We start from the raw sequence: 10,210 nt of genomic DNA, 5'->3' as shown, positions 1-10,210 counted from the left end.
AAACAGACAGTAATGTCAAACCTGCTTACTGTATTACTACTTATTGTATTTTTTTTTTCTCCTCTGAAGACTAGTACCTAAATAGATTTTAAGTATGGCTCATGATTTCATTTTCTTTATGCTGTTAAGTATGTATGTTAACATTATGTACTTAATAATGAACCTCCAGGTCTATGATTCTTAAGTATGTTAAGTACTCTACATTGTACTTCAAATTCATTTGTATATGTGACGGTTTGTGTTCTAATTAAAAAAAAAAATATCTTTTAGTACACGTCACGTGACCAAACTCGAAACGTCATTGAAGATTCTGATGACGTCACAACACTCGGATTGACACTGTTGACAGTTAGGCGATAAACAACAAATGACAAATGTCAGTTGTCAGTTCGTATCTTCTACGTGTGTATGTAGTTATGTGTCAAACCGTAAACTGTGACGTCACACAATTTTCAAAGAGCGTTTTGGGCGCCAAAGCATCTGTCAAAATATATTTTGTTAATTTAACATATTTAAAGCCGTTTTTAGTATAAAAGTTGAATTTTAGGGCAACTTTTAGTTTATATAGAACGTAATATAAGCGTTTCAAAAAATTGGAAACAACCCTATTAACCGATCTTGCCCAATCCGTTCTTACCCTAACATACCTTACTACACTATATTATCCCATACACTTTATTCATGAGAAAATAAAGTCTGGCGGGTCTGTAACTGGGAAAGCCTAAAAGTAGCTGGGAAATTGGACTACAAGTATGTACCTACATATCAAGATGGGTTAGTCCACCTGAAATTAATAAGGTTGGTACATGATAATCCAATTTTTACGGGACAGGGAACTCTGATTTTGGATAGGAAAGAAATACATACAATATGTTAACCCTTTTCCAGGCATAGTACGATTTATCGACCACATACGCGCTAATAGAATTTCAACCTCAGCTATCCGATTTAAGGTTCAAATTAGATTGCACTTTCGGAAAATGTGACTTGTCTTCAAATTAATCATCAAAGCTGGATTTATTGGAATACCTTGATTTTTTTGGGAATACCTTGTAGATTAGTGCGGCCTGGAAAAGGGTTAAGGCGGGTTTCTTACCCGTGTACGGCACAAGCATATTCATTACAAAAATTCTTGTCGGGACATTGGTAAAGTAACGGTTGCTGTTCAGATGAGAAGAGTAAAACAATTCATAAATTAACAAATCTTATTTATTAGAACTTAAACAATCAGTCTTTCCTACATATAGGAATGAGATACGAATCACCAAATTAATGGAACTAAGTTACTTGCTAGTATTATCTCCATTAGCGTTCTCCTTCAGTTCCTTGCGAACGGGGCCGGTTTGTGCGATCGGTACCTTGCGTTCACCCTGGATCTCGGGAGGCACGACTCTCGGGGCAGTCACGGATAGCACACCATCGGACGAAAGACGAGATTCAACAGTCTCAGGCGTACAGCCTTCAGGCAACGCGTAGCGACGCTTAAACTGTCGCGAGATGTAACCATGCTGATCTTTCTTCTCTTCGTGCTTCCCTTCAATCACTATGTAACCGTCCGAAGTCTTCACAGAAATCTCCTCCGGCGAGAAATGTTGCACGTCCAAGTTGATCTGAAACTTGTCCTTGTCGGCCTTGATGCTCGAGCCGAGATCGCGAGCAGCGGTAGCTAGCTGACGCCACGGGCGGTAGTACTCTCGGCTCATCAAGGGTCCAACGGTAGCGCTTAGGATGTCGTCGGGAGTCAACGCCAAGCCGAAATGCTGGTCCATCAACCGGCGGGGACGCTCTAGCTCGTAATCAAACAGGAAAGGAAGCAGAGACATTTTTCTTAATTCAGATAAACGCTTCTTCTTGAAATAAATCGTGTGCTTTCAATAGCAATTAATGCAGAAGAATGAAATGAAGGCGCAGATTGCACTTGTTTGGAATCGCTTCGAACTCAACCGTTGTTTGAATTTGAATGACGTTCTTATAATCCGCGCCGCGCGCTTTTATGTGCAGTGGCGCCCTCTCGAAACGAATAGAATTTTCGCGATGGCAGGGGCGCTCAGGTTAAGGGTCGCTAGCTTCATTATTGTATTAACAAAGCCAAAGCAATAAAGAACTTTAGTTTAATGTTTGCAAATAAAAAGATACAAATAGGTATCGGAACATTCGGAACATACAGGACGTATCTAAAAAAAAGAATCGGTGAGTTGTAAATGAAATAAATAATTGTAAATCCTGACATTTAAAAGTAAAAAGACATTTTATACTCAAAAATGTTTACACCTATCCACTTTTCCTTTTCATATCTTTCCTATATATTTATATGCTCATAATGTGCTCATTCTTTATAAAACGATGTGCTGGACCTAAAACCTAAAAGCCCTGGCTTTGATTTTTAGGTTTTTCCGCTATGTGCCAATCACCACGTTCATCAATCAAGCTGACTGAATCTGACCTATGATGTGACTGGCTAAGTTCAGGAAGCATATTTGGAAAGAAGTGAGTCATCATATTATAAATCACTTCTTTGCAAATAAGTACTTAATTTTAGCATAAATATTATGAAAAAAAAATATTGACACATACCAAGTTGACATTATTCGTAACTTAATAATTTATAAAAAACACTTCGTATCAAGAACGCGCTTTTCAAAATGTAATAATTTGCTAAAATTTTAAACTGCATTCGTTTTTCTAACGTAGTGTAGTTAGCGACCCTATGTTTAAGAGTCCCTGATAGAATGATGGAGAACATTCTACATTCAAATGGCAAGCCCTCACCATTCTGGATTTTTCTTTAGTAGCTATACGCCATCTAGTGTCGAGTAGCGGAATGATTTGGTCTGGGAGCTAAGTTACAAATATAATATTTTTTCTGCATCACTAGATGACACTGTGAAGGACAATGTTGCCATATAAAATTAATGTCTTTATATTTCTCGAAGATGGATTATATAATAAATACATATTTACTTCTTATATAAATAACTGTTAATGATATTACATGTATAAAGATAAACTAAATAATTTAATAAAAAAATCAGTGAAATGAACTTGAACACGGCAACACTTTAGGGGTGCGCTGCGCTGCGGCTGGCTGGTCGAGCGAGTTTTGCCGTTCGTTTTCGCATTGAATGTTTGTGATTGCGCTGCCAGTGGCGTGCGTATTTGATTTGCAAAAACGCTATATATCAGAAAAGTTTTAGTGCTGTGATTATTTTATAGTATATATTTTTATACGTATTTAGTGTGTAAGTGAAACAAGCGCGGGTTTATTCTTTTCGCACCTCTGAAAGATTTCGCAGGATTGTGGTAGATGTTGTGACCGTAGTTTTTGTGGATTATTCATTAGTGACAATGGCAGACAATACTAAATTGACTGATGAGGAAAGGGCTGAAATCCGCGAGCAGTTTGCTCAGGTAAACATTATTTTATAATACCTATTTTCTAAGTTACAACCCGGCCGGACCGGGCTTAGTTACGATCTATAAATTCTAATTCTTTAAAGGTAAATAGTGGTAATATTTGCAGTTTACGCAGCATTCTTGAATTCTTTACCTTATAAGGACAGCAATTGCATCGTTTTTGCGTCGTTAAACCGTGTGTGGTCCGGACTGCCTTGAAGAAAATAACCTAGCTTGGGGGGCGTGCTTAACAACTTTAAAAAGCTAATTATTCTACCAAGGTGTCAAAGTAATTATGCCAAGGTAGTTGGTTAAAGTTCGATGAAATCCTTTGTAAGTTGCAGCTGGCTATTTATTATCTTATCAACTTGATTTATATCCAATCCAACCGATATCAGATACACTTGACCCACAGTCATTCAACGGCTCTATAATCTACATACAATATGTAATGCTAAGTAAGATTTTGTTTCATATAATTGAGTTAATAATGTATGTATCTTTAAGTTTTAAGGTACTGTACCTATAAAGTACTGTGAAATTAAAACTTAATTGATAATTTAAATAAAACATAATTAAACTAGAAGAAATATTACTTCATTATTTTAATCTGAAATTGCTCAGATTGTCATAAGAAAGGTTACATTTAAAATTGTACAAAAACACAGATATAACATTTAAAATATATTATCTTCCAACAATGTAGCACAAAAGTACTTAAATATTTTACGAACACTAATTAAATATACATTATTAGTTAACCCCAATATGAACCTCAAACAATGAATATTTTAACGATGTTAAAGCAGTACTATAACAAAATATGTATGGTATAGTTAAAATGCTGTTCTAAATGTATCATGTTTCTATAAAACTTCCACACAAAAACAATATCTTCAGGGACACATACGTTAATTAATTCAACATAATCAACAGAACAAGCACTTATTGACTTAGTTGACATCAGTATATATGTACATATAAGAGTCCAATATACTGTCAATCAATATGATTCAATTATAAGATACTAGCTTCTGCCTGCTGTTAAAAACTTCCCGACATCCTTCCATGGCCATATTAAATTAAATTTCATCCGAAACCCAACACCCAACAGATGGAGCGATAATATATTATATTAATATACCTTAAGATACCAACAGATATCTTATAGTATAGTTAAGCATCACACACACCAACTATACCAAAATATATATATCGCTTTCTGTCTAGCAACTGCATTGTGAGATAGACGAAATGTACTAAAATATATTGTAATATACGGAGCTATATATCACAAGGTATCTTATGATGCCTTGCTATAAGATATCTCTTGGTATATTATCGCTCCATCTGTCACAAGCTTAAAACATTCCTGCACTCAAAAGCCCAGGGTATGGTCATCATATGAACATAATATTTTCATAGAAATTAGAGATCAATGTTTGGCATGGTCACACTTTGTCATTGCAAATGCCTTGCAAAGTTGGCGTGGTCAGACTGACATTTCTTCTCTCTGCATTTTGTTTTTTTTTATACCACGACGGTGGCAAACAAACATACGGCCCGCCTGATGGTAAGCAGTCACCATAGCCTATGGACGCCTGCAACTCCAGATGCGTTACATGCATATTACATTTACTTTACTATCTGAGGAGGAACCCCTGGTATCGTAACAAAGAAAAATACTTTATTCATCCATTTACATACATGTAAGTATTACATATGTGAAGTGAGCATGCGTCACTTACATTACCCAAGAGGTATTTGTTCTGAGCCACATGTTTTAGTATTCAAAAAGCGTGTGTAATTGTCTCCTTGACATGTTTAGCCATGAACAAGTGTAGCTATCAGTCTTACATATTTTAGTACTTACATAATGGGAAACCAGGCTGAGTTTATTTTGCTGTTCTTTTGTATTTTGCTGTGGTTTATAATATATGTATTAATATCATGTGAATGAGGCACCATTCAGCGAAATTTAGAGATTTTGGACCCCCCCCTTTGTCACGCTTTTACCTATCTCTTCAACATTCTTAAAATACTAAAGAGGGTTCGCTCCTGAAAACTGTTTATTTCGCTTGATCTCAAGTGGAAACGTAGAGGAATAAACAGGGTATCACGGGAAGTAGTACTTCAGTTAATTTTAGCGTTGACTCCACGTGTTGCTTGACGAAATGCAGACAGGTAGGCATCTGGGCTGTTGTTACAAACGCTCACCCAACGCTAACACAGACGCAAGCGAGCGGAACCATTATACCTATTCTCTTGCGTCGAATGATGGTCCCTATCCTCATGCCGCCCAATGTGCAATACATTGTCCAAAGTAACACTCAGCTTAACTGCTCAGACTTTAGAAATTACATTCAGTGCTAAAGGCCTAGTGTACATAAAAATGAATCAAATGTCAGTTTTAAATTTTACCGCTACATTGAAATTCACCTAGAGGTGTTGAATGGTCGGTTCAGTGTATGTTCAGTGGCTACTATTTTGACAGCTGACGTTTGACAGATATAAACCAAATAGTTACAGTCATGGAGAAAAATAAAGTTCCAAAGAAAGTGATACTGAAATACATAAAACATTACAGTAACTTTTATAAAGAAAAAGGATATTAAGCTTTATGTAAAGCAATTTTGTAAGTATTTATCAGATTATTTATTTATTTATTGTATTTATTTTTATTAACAGATACCCAGAATAAATAAAAAAAATCCTGCTTGATTTCTTCATAAAAAAAAATTGAAGTGCGGGCAGTTACGATTTCAAAATATTATGGCTCATATAATGCACACTGGGCGTTTAGGTGATCTTGCGTTTTCTTTCTTGGGCGGCACGAGTGCTATGAGTTAAATTTTATTTTTATATGTAAGTTCAAGTACCTAATAAGTAGTATAAAAAGTATACTTAGCAAGTTTTGGCTTTTTTTGTTAGTCCTATCGTTTAGCAAATATCGATACATGCCTAACTGAACAATGTTAAAAGCTTTTTAAAATATTTAAATTGTGTAAACATGAAATAACTGTAAACGATTCAATTAAGAATCTTAGCATGCATGTCTTGTCAAAGAGATAACTTATCGCTTGTTTTAATTAACCAATGCATGGGACAAAAACATTTCTCTTTTTATTGCACATGTTGAGTCACAGCATTCCAATAGGTAATCAAACAATTATTTCAAATATAGCTTTATAAAATGGCACAAACTACACACGTCTCGCTCCCGGCGAACCTTAAAAAAGAAGAGAGAATCTTAAAGACCTACAAATGTGGTTTTCTAGTCTGTTGAGTGTCTTAAAGAGCCGTTTGTACCTCCAAAGACCCGCGGTTTGCCGACCCTTGAGCCTACCGCGAACCACGTTCGACGTATTGCCTCTCTGTCGCACTTGTAAATTCGTACGTATGTGTGACAGGGAGGCAACACGTCGAACGTGGTTTGCGGTAAGCCCTATTGAACAAGGTCCAAGAATAACACACACTGTATAAAACCACCACTTTATTATGTACACTACTTCTACTACACACTGTATATAACACTCATTGCTTGATTTGATTTTGAACTGACGACCTATTGTTCCTTGGACCTTATATATAAACCCGAAAAAATCTCACCATCGCGTTCTAGGAAATGCGCGTTGGGAACAAAGTGCCATCTTTTGATTGATTTGGTAATTAATTTTCTTAAACAACAAATCGCTAAGTTGTGACTTTAAATCCAAAATATTACATATATGTTATTCGAAATAATTTTACTAATATTATTGTGTTAATTGCCAACAAAAACAACCATAATAAAATTCCAAAATCGCTACTACTTATGCCATCTATTGGCGAATTAAGTCAAACTGTTAAGTGCTGAAGAAATTCATAATATTAAAATATACGGTTTCAACACCTATATTCTCGTTGTCTTGTTTCGCTTAGGAGCGAAGTAGGTATGAATAAACACTGCAGTGTCAGCCGGCTTTTTCTTCGAACTTGACCAGACTCACTGCCGTATATTGCCTTATTTTCTAGGAAGATTTTTTTTAAGTCTAATTCAAAACCATGTACAGTCAGCATCTAAAGCGTGTACCATTCTCTAAAAGCTTAACTAAAAGAGATATACATGTATATCTCTATATGTAGAGTAATTAGACTGTACGAGATCGCGAACTGTACAGGTATTTTATAGAATTTTCAGAACCTACATTATAATTCCTAGTTCTTAGGACACCCGAACGATATCATTATTAAATCTAAAAATAGATAAGTATCATTTAACGTAAACCGGACAATTTGAGTTAATTGTCAGTTTTTTCCATTGCTGACCTTAAAATACAAACGTGCCTCTTCACAAAGCTAAAAGCTTCGCTACCCAAATACCAATATAACTCGTCTCCGATTCCTCATAATTCATACGAAACTAGGTTTCAAAATATAGTAGAAACTAGCTCATAATCTAGTTTTGTTAATAGATTAGTCCTAATAGCCGTAATGAATGTAATTAATGTACTGGCACGATGCGTCGGAGCGTTCGATGCATCGGCCTTGGCGAAGAATGTGGTCGAATGACGTAAACATGTGACCCCTGTGACCTGTCGTATCTAATACCTATGAAAGATGTTTGAGACTCTGTCTAAACTGTACTTTACATTTTCATTGACTCCTATTTTTGTAGGTAGTCTCCACTACTGCTGCCTTAAAACATGGTTGAGAATACCTATAATTAGCGAAAAACGATATTATACTATACTATAGGGTATTTGATTGTATTTAAAATAAATTATTTCACACCATCAACACCATGCATGAATAATAGAGAATCGTAGACAGCAGTTATATTTAGACACTATCTCTATTTTATAATTCGTATAGGACTATAAAGAGTAGGTACCTTGACCGTGACGTCATTTGCTAGTGTTTCAAATAAATTCCATAGTAGAAAATCGTTTTGACAGTTCGAAAAAAGTAACCGATTTGACTAGTAGTCAAATACCCTATTCGCAAACCAAACTGATGACTCTACTCTGGATTTCTATCTGTGTCACTCTTGCCATTTAGATTTTATTCTAGAAACTTTTTAGACTATTTTTTTTATTTATTTGTCTACATCTATAAAATAACTCAACATTTTTGAATATATCTATCAATAAATTGCTCTGATAATTAGACTATGATGATACATATGTGTATATAAGACGATTTAAAAGTGCTTGTTTGAATCAGAAGTTTTACGACTATAATTTACAATCTTTCATCACGTGAATCTCAATAATCTCTTTTAAAGCCATTTTTGACTTCTTTTTATTGTGATAGGACCTGAGTTGGTTTTATAAATTACATGTTTTCTTGTAATAAACTGGCCCCAGATCGCCAGTCTACTCGGTGGGGCCCGTACCACGTTGCAATTCTTGGTCAGAGGTTATAAATTTTCTCTCAGTCGATGATCGGTTCATACATCAAGTGCTAAAATCACCGTCCGGCCCAATATTCGGTGGTTATCGACCCCACCCATATACGGCAAAGAGATTGGCCTTAACACGATACAGGAAACACCCATGATTCCAATCTAAAATTGTATGAACCTTAATAGCTGTCTGTTTCGTAGTTCATTGGCATTGGCGCTTTGTTATGGTATCTACTGTTCAGTAGGGCTAAGATGGTCGGCTCTTTATCATTCGTCACCATGCATCACGTTCTAACAAGTATGTAAGCGCGAAAGTGACGGGCATTGTGACAAGTGATAAAAATGGAACCATGCTGCCAGCCTGCCACCGCTGAAAGCCTATAGCCATCGCATTTAGGGCTATAGATAAAAGCACAACTCCGTTTCTAACAGGATAAGTGCGAGGGAGACAAGAGATCAGTCCAGGCAGCTATAACTACTACTACTTATGTATACTTAGTGTACATTCAAATTAATTCTTTGTCAACCAATGACAGCATCGTGACATCGCTAAGACGAAAGAGCTAAAAAAACGTTGCAAAAAGTACCCTCATTACTTACCGGCATTACTAGACCTCTCTCTACGTTTAGTAAGTAAGGTCTTAAGATGAAATGGTTGACCTTCTGGAGGTCTTACTCTGTTGGATGGTAAGTCTTTAATAGCAATGACCGAAGTCTGGGTAAAAGGTGTTTCAAACACTTAGCAAGTCGAGCTCTCGGGTGATTCGGTAAAGGGCCTGTTACGTGAGTTTCTTTCCTCGATATGATTATCATAATACGAGAAAAAACGATGTCTATAAAAATTGTTTTTCGTTCTTAATTCTTAGTGTAAGGCCTGAGTGGACGTTCGAAGCGGAGCGTTCGGCGGGGCGTGCAGCGTGGCGCCGGGTCACAAGTGATGTGAGCAGCGTGCACTAAGGCCGCTCCTATACGATTGTATTTGTTTAACATGCACGCCGCACGCTCCGCCCTGCTGCACGCCCAACTCCAGCGTCCACTTAGGCCTTACACTTACACTTATAATAACCAAAAAATCGAAAAAGGTCAAGTGGTAAGCATTGAGAATAGAAATATATTGCAAGTGGGGGTCAAGCCCGACCTGCTGTCTTTAGAATCGTAACGTTACTAACAAAAGAACTTGGATTGGAATGAAACAATTCTTTCTGTAATAGACTTTATTAAGCAGTTATCATGGTTGAAAATCGAAGGTTTCTCAAAGTGTGAATCGAATTGCTGTGGGAGCAACAGCAAAAACAGCTAATTTGAATGTACTTTTGTTACTGATTGTGTGTGTAATAGGTATTGTGTCTTTCTACACGGAAACAACTCGTATCAACACTTTAATTGCAAACATTGAACACCTATTATGATAAAAGGCCAAAAGTGGAAAAA

The 10,210-nt window shown here is 36.3% G+C and overlaps 2 protein-coding genes across 2 annotated transcripts in view; one reads left to right on the top strand and one right to left on the bottom strand.

The window, feature by feature from the left end:
* Nucleotides 1-1,191: 1,191 nt before the first annotated feature.
* Nucleotides 1,192-1,972, bottom strand: LOC133530581 (protein lethal(2)essential for life-like). The gene has a single exon (XM_061868546.1). It carries the CDS (start codon nucleotides 1,821-1,823, stop codon nucleotides 1,284-1,286), a length of 540 nt encoding a protein of 179 aa, XP_061724530.1. The 5' UTR covers nucleotides 1,824-1,972; the 3' UTR covers nucleotides 1,192-1,283.
* A 1,118-nt stretch (nucleotides 1,973-3,090) lies between these two features.
* LOC133530570 (plastin-2) overlaps nucleotides 3,091-10,210 on the top strand; it is a 70,355-nt gene continuing 63,235 nt past the window's right edge. Inside the window, exon 1 of the mRNA XM_061868528.1 lies at nucleotides 3,091-3,408. Coding sequence (XP_061724512.1) covers nucleotides 3,346-3,408 — 63 coding nt within the window. The 5' untranslated portion in view covers nucleotides 3,091-3,345. The remainder of the gene's footprint in view (nucleotides 3,409-10,210) is intronic.

This window comes from Cydia pomonella, chromosome 23, assembly GCF_033807575.1.
Source record: "Cydia pomonella isolate Wapato2018A chromosome 23, ilCydPomo1, whole genome shotgun sequence".
NCBI lineage: Eukaryota > Metazoa > Arthropoda > Insecta > Lepidoptera > Tortricidae > Cydia > Cydia pomonella.
Note: the sequence above shows the minus strand (reverse complement) of the source record. Positions and strands in the feature narration are given on the sequence as shown.

Bases quoted from the DNA above. Each gene is read 5' to 3' on its own strand.
- LOC133530581 (XM_061868546.1), bottom strand. From the start codon at position 1,823: ATGTCTCTGCTTCCTTTCCTGTTTGATTACGAGCTAGAGCGTCCCCGC.